Source organism: Caloenas nicobarica, chromosome 2 (assembly GCF_036013445.1).
Source record: "Caloenas nicobarica isolate bCalNic1 chromosome 2, bCalNic1.hap1, whole genome shotgun sequence".
Lineage (NCBI taxonomy): Eukaryota > Metazoa > Chordata > Aves > Columbiformes > Columbidae > Caloenas > Caloenas nicobarica.
In genome coordinates, this window is record NC_088246.1 from 66,775,943 (window position 1) to 66,790,789 (window position 14,847).

Below are 14,847 nucleotides of genomic sequence, written 5' to 3' on the forward strand. Positions count from 1 at the left end.
ATAGCCCATTCAGTGGGATGAGCTGGAGATTGTAAACAGCCAGGTAGCAGGCAGAGACAGCAGTACTTTCAGCACGTCCAGACAGACCTGAATGAGAACATTTGGCCATGCCATTGAATGGTGCTTGTCCTCATCCCCCTGCTTTAGTTATAGACAGCAAACGTGTCTCTTCTGTGCCTTCATTTGACGATGGTAAACAAGTCAATTGCATTTAAATGTCTGTTTTTAAGATAGGTTTTCTATTTCACTATCCATCCGAGTAATCTTGTGTTACTCTCCTGCCTCATTCCAGTTTGAATCATTCTTGTTGAACATGGGTGGTTCTTGAACAAATCAAATCCTTCACTTATGTATTTGGATCTATCAGTGAGCTCCAAGTACAAGTGTTGCTTTTTTTCCATGTGTATATTTGGTAAGCAAGAAGGAACTGGTGTCATAGGATCGTAGAATAGTTTGGGTTGGAAGGGACCTTTAAAGGTCATTGAGTCCAACCCCCTACTTCTCAAGCTTGTCCAGGTCCCTCTGGATGGCATCCTGTCCGTCAGGTGCGTCAACTGCACCACGCAGCTTGGTGTCATTTGCAAACTTGCTGAGAGTGCACTCAATCCCACTGTCATTGATGAAGATATTAAACAGTACTGGTCCCAGTACAGACCCCTGAGGGACACCACTTGTCACCGGTGTCCATCCAAACGTTGTGCCATTGACCACTAATCTCTGGATGAGACCATCAGCTAGTTCCTCATCCACCAAACAACCCACCCATCAAATCCATATCTCTCAGATTTAGAAAGAAGGATGTTGGGGGGGACCATGGTCTAAGGCTTTACAGAAGTCTAGATAGATGGCATTTATTGCCCTTTCTTTGTCCACTGATGTAGTTACTGCATCATAGAAGGCCACTAAGTTGGTCAAGTAGGACTTGCCCTTGGTGAAGCTGTGCTGGCTGTCTCGAATCACCTTCTTGTCCTACATGTGCCTTAGCACAGCTTCTAGGAGGATCTGTTCCATGATCTTGCCAGGCATAGATGTGAGACTGAGTGGTCAGTCGTTCCCAGGGTCCTCCTTTCTACCCTTTTCAAAAATGGGTGTGATGTTTCCCTTTTTCCAGTCACCAGGGACTTAACCTGACTGCCATGACTTCTTAAATACCATGGAGAGTGGCTTGGCAACTACATCAGCCAGTTCCCTCAGGACTCTGGGATCTATCTTATCAGGTCCCATAGACTATGTTCAGTGTCCTCAAGTGGTCACGAACCTGATCTTCACATACAGTGGGAGGGACTTTTCTCCCCCAGTCCCTGTCTTGTAGTTCATCCACTCGAGAGGTGTGGGAAGAGAGATTGACAGTGAAGACTCTTTCAAGAGTGAAAACTGCAGGTTGTGAGAAGCTGTGTGCTCATTGTAGTGAAGCAGATTAGAAACATAAGAAAACAAAGCGAATACTAGCAAAGGGAATACTAGCACATGAGGAGGTCACTAGGCAGTGAGAATGCGGCAGAGCCTTAAAAAGTATTCTCAAAGGAAAACATTACCAGGGTACATCACTCCTCCTTAAGTACAGCCCCTCTCTCCTGGTGCGTGGTATGATCAGACTGGGAGGTAGCAGCAGATGGCTGCTGGAGCACATACTGTTCCCTCAGGTTGCTCCCAGCCACAGTCAAAGAGTCTGAGGAGTTTTAAGATGTCTTTACATCCCCCGCTCGCCCCTGCCAGCCTCTCCAGGTGAGGTAGTGTGCTGTTCCTGATAGGCATCTGAAAATCAGGCAAGTTGATGGTGTTCTGTTTCATAGGTATTTATGGTCTGGCTTATTCTTTACATGCTTCTTGCAGATTTTAGGTTTTGGTTGCTTTCCGTAAGGTAGATTCAGGTAACATTTGTTTCCCTCTAGCAAATACTATTGCTTTTGGAGAAGTATGTGCTAAAACTGGATGCAGGTGTGAGAAAACCTGGTTGAGAAGACAATGTTAATGAAAGGGCATTTTATGCATCTGTAGTACTACTTACCTGCTTTCCATTCTTCCCAGAAACTCTGTTGGGGCAAAAAGCAGCAGGACAGTGGGCTGCAGACTTTATCTATATATGGCAGGGACAGTAAGTGAAGGAGGCAGCGAAATGGAGGGCAGCCTTAGAATCGCAACAGTAGTCTTGCCTGGAAGGTGGGTGATCGAATCCCCTCTGTTTGTGTCTTTCTCCACAATTCAGATGTATATGCCAAATCCATGCAGAGTAAAACTGTTAAAACATCTGCAGCATTTGCAGGGAAAAGACAGTTAAATAGGTCTAAAAGCTCAATATTTATGGCTTAGAAACCCAAGTCCTACCTATAGTATCTAATTTCGGTCATGCAGTTTGAGGCTGAGATCACAGAATCACAGAATCACAGAATGTTAGGGATTGGAAGGGACCTCGAAAGTTCACCTAGTCCAATCCCCCTGCCAGGGCAGGAACACCTAGATGAGGTTACACAGGAAGACATCCAGGTGGGTTTTGAATGTCTCCAGAGAAGGAGACTCCACAACCTCCCTGGGCAGCCTGTTCCAGTGTTCCGTCACCCTCACTGAGAAGAAGTTTCTTCTCACATTTAAGTGGAACCTCTTGTGTTCCAATTTGAACCCATTACCCCTTGTCGTACTGTTGGTCGTCACCAAGAAGAGCCTGGCTCCATCCTCGTGACACCCACCCTTTATATATTTATAAACATTGGTGAGGTCACCCCTCAGTCTCCTCTTCTCCAAGCTAAAGAGACCCAGCTCCCTCAGCCTTTCCTCATAAGGGAGATACTCCACTCCCTTCATCATCTTTGTGGCCCTGCGCTGGACTCTCTGCAGCAGTTCCCTGTCCTTCTTGAACTGAGGGGCCGAGAACTGGACACAATATTCCAGATGAGGTCTCACCAGGGCAGAGTAGAGGGGAAGGAGAACCTCTCTCGACCTACTAACCACCCCGCTTCTAATACACCCCAGGATGCCATTGGCCTTCTTGGCCACAAGGGCACAGTGCTGGCTCATGGTCATCCTGCTGTCCACCAGGACTCCCAGGTCCCTTTCCCCTACACTGCTCTCTAATAGGTCATTCCCCAACCTATACTGGAACCTGGGGTTGTTCCTGCCCAGATGCAAGACTCTGCACTTTCCCTTGTTATATTTCATTAAATTTTTCCCTGCCCAACTCTCCAGCCTGTCCAGATCTCGCTGGATGGCAGCACAGCCCTCTGGCGTGTCAGCCACTCCTCCCAGCTTGGTGTCATCAGCAAACTTGCTGATAGTACACTCAATTCCCTCATCCAAGTCATTGATGAATATATTGAGTAGTATTGGTCCCAGTACTGACCCTTGAGGCACTCCACTAGATACAGGCCTCCAACCAGACTCTGCCCCATTGACCACGACTCTCTGGCTTCTTTCCTTCAGCCAGTTTGCAGTCCACCTCACTACTCGATCATCCAGTCCACACTTCCTCAGTTTTGCCGTGAGGATGCTGTGGGAGATGGTGTCAAATGCTTTACTGAAGTCAAGGTAGACCACATCCACTGCTCTGCCATCGCCAATCCACCTAATGAGATGGCCTAAAGCAGCAGGCTGCTTGTGAATTGGGCAGAGTAGCTTGAGGAAGCACAGCTGGTTCGTCCTGTATTGAGTGCCATCTGTGTCTCCTGCCTCTTCTGTCTGCTCGGGTGGCCACAGGCTACCACAGTGCACAGCTGAGCTCCTCACGCACATCGTCTTCTCTTCCCTCCCGTAGACTCCCAGAGCCATTTCTGAGCCTTCCATGAGCAAAGCTGTTTGGCTTCGTAGTTGCACATCAGAAGAGCACTCAGGAGAGACAGAAATGCAAGGCACATGCAGGTAGTGGCATCTCCATAACTCCTTGGCTACAGGACTGCAACTGAACAGCGCAGCATGTATTTTTACAAGTTGATTAGACCCTGGCTTTGGATTTTAGCACACCCTGAAATTACGTTCTAGCAGTTGCCATAGTATTTTGGCATCTCCCTTGCTCCTGTTGGTGTTCCATGTTTATGTGAAGCTTCACTGGCAGAAAAAAATGGCAGGCTGAGAGGTTTTGAAAAGTGGTGATTTAGGGTGTACTGCCTTGGGATCAAACGAAATCCAGACAGATGAGTCTGGAGTAGGTATAGCTCCTTCCCACCTCCTTGCTCTTTCTCTTCAACAAAGACAAGTTGTACAGGAACAATTGTACAGGAGCTATCTTGTGTCCATAATATAACTGCAAACCATTTGTGACAACCCTCCCCACTGAAGGCAATGCTCTGGTTACCTTTTCTAGGAGCTGGGCTGAAGATGAAGCATGAACTTAGCTCTAGTTGCAGATCAAAGTGCGTACAGCAAGAAGCACAGGGCTCTTTCATGGCCCCTTGGTGACTTTAAAAAGAGAAACTGTTACTTTGAACTAGCAGCCAGCCAGCTCTGAGGACAAACTGTGCAGTAGCTGAATCATCTTTGCTAAGGAGCACAAGAAGCACCCAGAGCAGATGGGCTGCAAGTTCAGCCTGACCCTGGCTTTGATGGCAGATGTACTGAATTACAATCACCAAGTCTGTAGGTGGTCGATGGCGAGGGGAGCGTGTCCGTGCTCCAGGGCTGCCCTTCCAGCAGTGGGTCACATCGCAAGAGTCACACGCTCATCCTCACTGTGACAATTGGCTGGATGCTTTCATCAGAAAATCACTTTTCATCAGAAAATTGCTTTTTGTCCGAAAGTGCCAGTGTGAGCAAAATCTTTGGGTTTTGTTGGGGGGGGCACATTTCTGGGAATGTTGCTGTTTTGCTGGAATTTTTCTCAGGGAAGGCTTCTTAATTTGACAGTGATAGCTGGGAGGAGAGACGGTGGTGACCCAGCACCCAGTGCTCCAGGCACTCCCGCAGGCTGGGACAGAGCCAGGTCCTGGCTCCCGTCCTGCCTGCTTAGCAGCAGGAGCTGGGTCTCTCCTGAGCTGAGCAAGTGTCGGGCTGCTGAGTAACTGCAAGTAGGGTTCCGTCCTCTGAACCTCTCTGCAGACCTTGACTACAAGAGGCAGTTCAGCTTCAAGCCCAGACTGGAGGGGAACACCCTCAGCTGCCGGGCTGGGGACTGTCTCGCTCTCTGCAGCACTGCGGCCAGGCTGTGGGCAGACCTTGTGCAGCAGCCTCAGCGACTTCGCCTGCAGGTCCCTTGATGTTGATCTCTGGTGCTGAGACCCTGGTTACATCAGAATTTTAAGTTCCACATTTAAAAAAATAAAAGAATTTGATTTAATGTGCACAAAGAAACACTTGAAATACATGGTCCAAAAGGCTCAAGTAACAAGGGGCAAGAGGAAGAGAATAAAAATACCATTTTAGACATGCCATGATTTCAAAGCTTATTTAAGTATTTTTATATGCAATACCTCTCATGTCTGGGTTTTTCTTTTTCTTAACATATGTATTTGACAGGGAGGGAGATCTTCATTACTGAGGGAAGTGGGCAGCATTGAAACTTCTTTGAAAGTACTGTGAAGCTGCTGACCATACAGAAATGTGTGTGCAAAGCCACACAAGAACCGGGGCAGTTAGAGGTGATCTGGCTTTTGACATCTTCTAATGCCAGAGGGAGGAGATGGCATCAGAGCCTGCAAGAATCTAGAGGAGAGTCAGAATTCTTCTCAGGAGACCAGAGGACAAAGGCAGGGTCACGAAGCCGCACTTTTGTGACAAAACAAAGGAGAATTTTTCTGAGGCACAATACAGGAACATACCAGGGAAAGGGAGCCTGCAAGCCAAACCAAAACATTTCTGAAAGATGCCTGCAGTTTTTAGACAGACCATCCAGAGCAATGAGTACAGCTGGATTTGAACTACAGTGACACTGGCATTTCTTTTTGTAATTTTCCTTTTGCCAAAGAAACCTTTGGCAAAGAATATGTTTCTCCAAAAGAAAGATACTGCGGCTGGCTTTTTGACAGCATATTCCTATAAATCATGTTGAAGGAGACTCACTTCTTTAATTTGACAGCATAGAATGAATTACTGAGACCTTCCTTCGTTCCTTTTCTTGTGCCCTGAGTTGACATTAGTATGTAGCCCCAAAATCCTGTGCAACTGCAGATATTTCCCCATGCTCAAGTAATTTCTGCACAGGAAAATAAAAATCTACTTGCTGTTTGAAAGAAACACATATACGCACTTAAATAAACATCAACATCTTGTAAAGAACAACTGTTTCCATTTATTTTTATTATACCACTCCTTTTTGTGATCAAAAGCCTAAGATATTGTTTATTTAGTGGCATGGTTATATGACCTTTTTTTTTTTTTTTAAAAAAAAAAGAATGTTAGACTTTTAATACCAGAGAAGTGCAATGGGTGGGTGTCCTTTGTGATTGCCATTCATGCGAATTTTTGTTTAGGCCTCTAAAAGACAAAAAGAAATCAAATTGTTATGAAAACTAAAAAAAGTTCTCCTGTGGCCCAGTTTCATGAAGCTAGATATGAATCCGTTAGATTACAAGATGAAGAAATCTGCATGGTATGAGAGATACCTATTTTGCTTACAAAAAGTAAAAAGCAGTATGTAGTTGTTAATTTACATGTTTATGCCCATGAATTGGTATAGCTTGATTTTTTTTTTAGAACATACAGATTTGATACAGACCTATTTTGGGCAGGATGCTATCCTATTTTGTTAGGAATTGTTTTTATCTTATTCCAATGGCTGATTAATTCTTGATTGCTTTTTTTTTTTTTGATCTGTTTGTGTTTCTTTCTATGCAGTATTGTTTTGTTTTCTTGAATTGGAAAAAACCTCAAAATGCTAGGCAGAGTTACAGCATCTGGTTGGACTTGAATATACAGTTAAAAGTTTTAGAAAGAGAAAAAAATGTTGGTTTTTTTTTTACAATGCTGTAATCAAAGGGAAAAAAACTGCAAGGAAAAGCAGCTGCAGCTGAAAGAAACAAAGTGCAAAGAGCATAAAACACATTTTTGTTGTTTCTGGTTTTGATTTCATGTGAGGATAATAACAGATCATACCTAGATGATATTGAAACATGGTCCAGGGGACAGGAAGACATTTAATTAGTGACAAAAAAAGGCCTCTGGCAGGCTAATTGACACACAGGTCTGTTTTCTAAAAGTCTGTTCAGACTCTCTTATTCTCTTTTAAGACAGCCTTCAGACAGAGCCTGGCTTGTTCAGATTGCAATAGGTTAATAACAATACTGAGAATGGTGAGCACTTTGCTGAAGATAATTATGCATTAGCTAAAAGAGGGGATTGTTTCATCCCATTAAAATGAACTCTGTGTAGCAGAGCATTATCGCTCCACTTTACTGAAGGTAAACATTTCAGCATTCACAACCTTCACTGTCAGCTGTGGGTAGTGGGAAGAGCGGAGAAAAGCCAGAGCTCGCCACCAGCTCTGGATGGAGGAGATTTCAGCTCTTCATTGCTGTGATGAGCAAAGACGCCAGCTTGCTCCTTCTGTGCTGGATGACCCGCGCTGCAGATGCTGCCAGGCCTCTGGTGCTCGGCTGAACAAAGGTTGCTAGGCTGCTCCTGCGCCTGCATTTTTGATGTAGTTCTGCAGGAAGGCTGGAGACATAAATAGCAGAGCTGTGGGTTTGTGAACCTACACAGGATAAACATGTCAGACTGTGGGAGGGCAGATAGAGTCTTCCAAAAGTCATCCCCACTGGTAGTCCATAACGAGGAACAATTTTCACTCCTGTTCGCTCCCACATGAAAATTCATACACAGAAGGCCTTTGGAGAGTTTCCTTTCCTTATGCACCAAATAGAGAGTGCTGGGGGAATTAGGTGGCAAATTAGCTATTAAATGCCTTAATGTCTTTGTAGGTCTGTTCCAAGGCTAAGTTCTCCGTAGGCTTCCTGACTTCCCTTAAACTTTTAGTGGCAAGAAAATTATATACACGCACAGCAGAATCCAGAACTCTTACTGCCAGATAGGTCTCTTAAGGCAAGCTACATCTTAGCTTGCAAGCATGGTGGTCCAAGTAGTGATGTACCTTTCAGAGAAAGCAAATTTGCACATGGGAGATTTTTTTTTGCTTCTTGCCATTGCTGCTGCTTTGATCAAGCCATGGGTTCTTCCATGGGCTGTCTTCCTAACGTCTCAGCCCGATCCTTTCGTGCACATGCAAAGATAAGTAGTGTCAGGAGCTGCAAATCACCTGCAGCCATTGCCCTTAGGTGTGAGATCGAGTGTATCCTGATATGAGATTCTCAGGCAGCAGGGCACTGGGACAACATCAGTCTGATGGCTGGTTTCTGATTAATAAGGTGAGAAGTTACAGTGGCACAGGCAGAGTCCTTCCTGTGACTCTGAGCTTTGGCTCTGGCCCACAGAGCCAGATTTGTGTGGTGGCATTAAAGCATCTTGGTTCTGTATCTGATGGAAGAGCCTGACAGCTTAATTATGCTGTGATAGGAGCAAAGCCCCTAAAAATAAGATGTTTTGTCCTATGTGTTATTGAGGCAGATACAAATTAAGCTCCCTGTAGTCTTCACACCTATCAAAATTAGGAAGTTAAAGACAGGCTATCTGAGCTACTACACTAGTAAAACTATATTATCCTTCCTCCCTGTAATATGCTTAAGATCTTGGCAGCGATTTCAATTGGACAAGTAATTTTTCTCTCCGTATCAGCATGACACCCCGGGAAACAGTGGGAGGTATGTCATGTGCCAGCTGAAAGCAGAATACAGAAAAAAAACATCTATAAATACTGGGCACTACAACCTTTCATCATGTTTAGAACAAGAACTGTAAATGCCAGCTCTGAGCATTCCTTTTCACTTTTTTTTTTTTTTTCTTTTTTCCTATTGACATCTCTTCAGTAATTGTCTCAGTCTCTTCTTAAGCATGAAATGGGGAGGACACCTAGGCATTTTGGTTGTCATATTGAGGTAACACAAGGCTTTACACTCAGTGTGATGACACTGCTCTTGCATCCAGCCACCCCCCACATTGTGGGGAATGGTGTAGTTAGTGAAGAGGGCTAAAGTCTCATCACTCCTTTGCTATTTCCTTTCACAACAGGGGAAAAAACTGCACATAAACACTTAGAGAAGACTGAGATTAGGATGTGGTGCCGCGCAGTAAACATTTCCCTGGCTCGGCCTAGCAAAAGATACCTGTGGTGAGCATGCGGGCAGAACCATTTATAGATGTGCCAGGTTCTCAGCTTCTCCAGTGGTGAAATGGGAACCAGCTTGACACAGCCTCCTTGACACTACTCCTGAGTGATGCTTTATTGCTATAATTTGGCATAGGTAAGCAAAACAAGGATTTTACGTTGGTACCTAATACCTGTTGCATCGAGTGGGAGTCACACACCCCACTACTATGGACGGACTCCTACATGCTTTCAAGAGTTTTTTGGATTATTCAGAGTCAAACTGGCTCACCGAATAAATATACACTTCCCTTAAATAAATATACACTTGCCTTCCGCTCAAAGCCCCTAGAGCATTAGCACTTTTATTTGAGCTTTTACAGAGGAAACAGCACTAGCCCTATAATTGTCCACATCAAAATCTGTTTATTTAGAGAAGCTGATTATTATTCAGCTGGAGTTGCTAACAGTGATGTAGCAGACAATTGCCATAGTATTTGTGCTGTTGAATTAACAATCAAAGAGCAGCCATCATCAGCATTATTTATTGCTGTTCCAATGCGTCAAGGCTGGCTTGTTTACAGGCACCATAACTGAAGAACCAAAGTTCTCTTTATTTTCCACTGAGTGAGCTGGCACCTCTTCCAGTGCCTCAGAAAGCTTGGGGAGGGCATTGTGGTCATTAGTTGTTACAGGTGACGTAACTGAAAATGCTTATCTCTCCGGACCCTGCCTCTATTCTTGTGGTACTTTTTCTTTTAGAAATACCTACATTTATTGGTGCTTTATATAAGCTTTTGACAGTAGGGCTAGTGTGTTAATAAATGTTCACTGGAATATAAAATATGTTATATTCTGTGAATAATAGATTATAGATGACTCAAAGCAGATAACATAAAATGCTGTAGGTGTTTATGAGCCATTTATATGCAATTTATTATTGATCAGGAAGCGGAGGAGGGATCTCCCATTTATTAAAAACGATGACTCCTGTTCTAATCCTTTCTAAAGGGTGTTAAAGGCTCGGTTAGAAATGAGGTGTGAGCCACTGTCCTCTCAGCAGTGGGCTGTCTGGCCAGCAGCTGATACCATCACACTAAATTCTTGGCACCCTCAGGATACTCCTGAGCATCATTTTTTGTCCTGCAGCCAAACATGTAGCTAGTAGCTCTGGGTTTACTTATCAGTTCCAGCTGCTCTTACCAGCAATGGTTTTACTTTGGTACCTCACAATTTGTATCCATTTCATGTGGTGCTTTCCTCTAAGAACTGTCACTCAGTTTCTTTGGTTCACTCCATGGCTAAATCTTTTTCTTCTCCCTTTTCTGTGTTTCCCACTCCTCCCCAGGGCGAATGCTCACAAAAGTGCTACGACATCTTTGTGCTGGAGACAGTGTGCGTGGCGTGGTTTTCGTTCGAGTTCCTGCTGCGATCCATCCAGGCTGAGGACAAGTGTGCTTTCCTGAAAACCCCGCTTAACATCATCGACATCCTGGCCATCTTGCCTTTCTATATCTCTCTCATTGTGGATATGGTCTCCACGAAAAACAGCAGCAAGCCCAGTGGGGGAGCCGGGAACAAGTACCTGGAACGCGTGGGGCTGGTGCTGCGCTTCCTGCGGGCTCTGCGCATCCTCTACGTGATGCGGCTGGCGCGGCACTCGCTGGGGCTGCAGACGCTGGGGCTCACTGTGCGCCGGTGCACCCGGGAGTTTGGGCTCCTTCTGCTCTTCCTGTGCGTCGCCATGGCCCTCTTCTCACCGCTGGTGTACTTGGCTGAGAGCGAACTGGGAGCCAAGCAAGAATTCACAAGTGTGCCTACCAGTTACTGGTGGGCCGTGATCTCCATGACAACTGTTGGCTATGGGGACATGGTTCCTCGTAGCATCCCCGGACAGGTGGTAGCCCTGAGCAGCATCTTGAGTGGGATTTTGCTGATGGCTTTCCCAGTCACATCCATCTTTCATACCTTTTCCCGTTCCTACAGCGAGCTGAAGGAGCAGCAGCAACGAGCAGCAAGCAGGCAGATGCGCCAGCGAGAAGAGAGCACCAGACTCCCAGGTGGTGACAGTACACAGGGGCTCAGTGTCACATTCCCACTGGGTGCTGCCGGGCAGGAGGATCAGCTCGCACTGGGGACCAGGAAGCCAAGAGAAGTTGTTGACTCTCAACAGCTGAAGACATATGTTGGCAGCACAAGAAGCAGTGGACAAGTGGGGGTCAGTTCTGTGAGAAGAACCTCCTGAGCGGCATAAACGAGGGGCAGACACACACAAGATTGTCCCCGAAGACCAACTTCTGATCTTAAGGGCCCACTGAAAAGTGCCCCTAGAAAGCCTACCAAGTACAGCTCTGCTCCATCACTTTTCATAGGGCTTTTCTGTTGATCAAGTACTTTTGGCAACCCGCAAGGAGCAGCCGTTGAACCCAGCCAGCCAGGAGAATGCAAGGTGAAGCACAGCCTGTGCCCGGGTACCATTTGGTGGAGCAGCCAGCGAGCCGCCCCCTCCCCGCTCCGCGCTGCTCCGCATGCGAGGGGCTGAACGAGGGGGCTCCCTGTGCCCCGTGCACAGGGGGTTTGTTTCAGCAGCTCCGCCAAAGAACACAAACTTCAGACAAGCCAAAGGAGGAGGACAAGAGAAGGGCAGAAACGTCCCTTCAGCTTTCCCAGGGGCTTGGTTTTGTCTGTGTTACAGGCCAGGCAGCCCAGCCTGGGCTGCCAGCTGCCAGCTCCCATTTGTGCGCTAGCGCAGTATGCATTATTTAGTAAATACGCGTATTTACCACCCTAAGCTTTATATCGTAGCCCCATGACAGAAATACACAGACAATCTTCCTGACTGTAGTACTGAATGTTATCTTGTGGGGTTTCTTTTCCTTTGCTAACAGTTGGATATAACAAATACCTTTACAAATCTCGCCATTTCTCCACTTTCTGTTAACTATTTCCATCTCTCATGTATCAAACAATGTGTTCAACAGATGACTAAACCTGAACTACATGCAGCCCAAGAAGGGGAGGGTGATGTTAAACCAGCAGCGATTCCCAGCTCTGCATTCTCCTTCTCAGCGGTTGTGGCTGCTGTGGCCGCAGTCACGTGCGAACAGGAGCAGCACAAAGCTGGTGAAGTCAATGAGACATCTTCAGTGGGCTCTGGACTGAGCTGCAGTGTAGCAGCTGTGCTCTACGTTAGAAGTACTCTTTTTTTTTTTTTTTTCCTACTAAGAAAAAAACAATTCTGTCATCTAAAAAATTGGAATTATTGTTCTGGCTCTTCTTCCTAATTCTGAAAATATTTAAGTCAATTTAAAGGCAAACTGAACGGTGGCATCTGCATGTTTTTTTACTGATACCAGCCCATGAGCTTTCCAGCCTCCTCCTTGCAGGAGCTGTGTAGCTGCTCCAAGTAAATGCACTGTGTGGGTCTTTCAGTGCTCCTGCAGGTGGGATATGACCAGGGGATGGAGGGAAATAGAGCACAACTGCCTCTTGTACCTACACCCCTATTTGTATTAAAGCCATGCAGTGTCACCCTCCATATTCTTCTCCTGCCAGGAAGGGAACAAAAGCTGATGAAGGTGAGATTTGTCTGGTTTATTTTTTTTTTGCCTCAGCATATGTTGTAACACCAACCATACATTAGCAAACTCCCATATTAAGCCATTCTTGATAAGGATGGAGCAAGGGAAAACAAAAGGTTACACTTTATTTTAATAAAAATTAGAAGCTTTGTTGCTGCATGCTCGCTTCTGATGGTTGGGGGCAGGAGGGGAGGCAGCATTTCACCGTGCTGCTGTGAAGCCACACAAGTTGCTGCTCCAGCCAGGGTCCCACCGGCCCTCTCTGGCCCATAGCCACCCTGGCACTGCTCCTTTGCAGACAGACCCAGGCCAGACAGCATGCAGCAGTGCAGCGGGGTCACTGGGCCAGGTACTGCATTTCGTTATGCAGCTCAAAGCATCCCCTGTGCTACACATACAGCTTGCTGGTGAGTGCTGCGAGAGATGGAGGCAGCAAAACTGAGCCCCACACCTCGCAGGCTGCATCAGGGTCTCCAGACCCCTAGCTGTATTGAACTACAATCAAACCAAATGCAGCCGCAGGCACCATTCCCAGCCCACCCTCCAGCAGCACATCACTCCTTGTGCCAGGCGAGCAGGGCCACGGGCTGCTGGATGGTGCCTGGGCTGACTCAGACTCCTGGCAGAGCAATACCAGGTTGACTCATGAGAGATTTTAATTGCATTATTTTTTTTAATCCTGATCCAGGCGTTTCTTGCATTAAGGCTTATTAAGGTTTGACATCGGAGATACAACTTTGCCCCCCCCAATACTCCCTTTGCTGGTTTGCATTTAGCTGACTGCAAAGTGTGGCATGGTGCTGAGGGGCAGCAGTGCGTTCCGCTGTGGCACTCGGGTGGTCAGTCTTCAGTTGGGACCAAACAGATTCACCAGGTGAATCCACAGGTTCGCCTTTCATGACACTTCGGTTCATGCACCGCAGGTGCTGTTTAGAGCTACATCTCTGGTGTGAATGCAGTGACCACAGCTAATGTGCATGGACGGTGCACAATACGTCTCCTCAAGGAGGTGAGGCACATAAATGATAAGCAACATTAGCTTACTCTTAGAAGAGCCATGTTGGAATAGACATCCTTGCAGACTGGAGAATTTCATGCCTGCCGTGCTAGCAAATAACCATGAATGAATGCTGGTTTTGGCCCCGCAGCGTGAAAAAAACATCACCAAGACATCCAACTGCAGCTCAGCAGCTGTGTAGATAAACAGACTGATGACACATACTGTGCTATTGCTGCGCTCCATCAAGTTTCTATTGTCCTACAACAGTGTGTTCTTTATATTTTCAAAAGGCACCTAATTAATTCCAGCACGCAGAGAGTTTTAATAAAGTGACAAAGCCCACTCATTGTCTGCTAGTCAAGGCCTGGCTTTTAATAAAGTTTCATTCTATCTATTGAGATGACAGATGAGGAAACAAATATAAACCAGGAACCTTTTAAAGAAATTATTTTTGGAAGCTGCATAAAGTTGTGATGCACACATTATCAGACATAAAAGATAACCCAGAGGAGTGTGAGTTTCACCCAGCATAGCTGTTGTTATGAGTGATGCTTATTACCTTTGATCAGCTGCTGGAGAACGGTTGGTTTTGTTGTGTATAATTGGGTTTTTTCTTTGACATGGCACACATATGATTTAAGACCATTTATCTCTAACTGTAATAAATGTTACACTGCTGTCTGAATGCATGCCGGTGCCAGCAGGTAGTTATACCTGTTTCTTTGAAACACAGTGTAGTGCTTCATGGTTGTAGTACATTGGTTTTGTCCCAAGGAGAAAAAAAAAGAAAAAAAGCCGCTATCATATGGGACAGAGACTAACAAGACGTGAGCAAAGCTGCCTCTTCTCCACAGCCATCTCAGTGGCAGCATGCATGGGCCTGGATATACAAATTCTGGCAGCTGGCAACAATAATCATCCAAAAACCAGAACTATGTTTAAAAGCTAAGGATGTGGTAACTGATAAAGGGGCAGAGTTAGAGGGAATGGCACAAGCTTCAGCACAACTCCTGCTTGCACAGCACATAGGTACAGCTATCTCCTACCTCACAGCAACCTCAATTAGGAAAAAGCACTAATCGTAAGAAAAGCCTGACACTGGTCTCATCCCCTCAGCAGTAAGGCAGAACAGGCACAGTCTACGGCAG

General features: G+C 45.9%; 1 protein-coding gene across 2 annotated transcripts in view; it reads left to right on the forward strand.

Annotated features, from left to right (window-relative positions):
* The window catches only part of KCNG2 (potassium voltage-gated channel modifier subfamily G member 2), a 65,497-nt gene extending 52,703 nt beyond the window's left edge, over window positions 1-12,794 (forward strand). For both annotated transcript variants that reach the window (XM_065628696.1, XM_065628698.1), the window contains exon 3: window positions 10,467-12,794. In XM_065628696.1, coding sequence (XP_065484768.1) covers window positions 10,467-11,363 — 897 coding nt within the window. In that variant the 3' untranslated portion in view covers window positions 11,364-12,794. The remainder of the gene's footprint in view (window positions 1-10,466) is intronic.
* The last annotated feature ends 2,053 nt before the right edge of the window (window positions 12,795-14,847 follow it).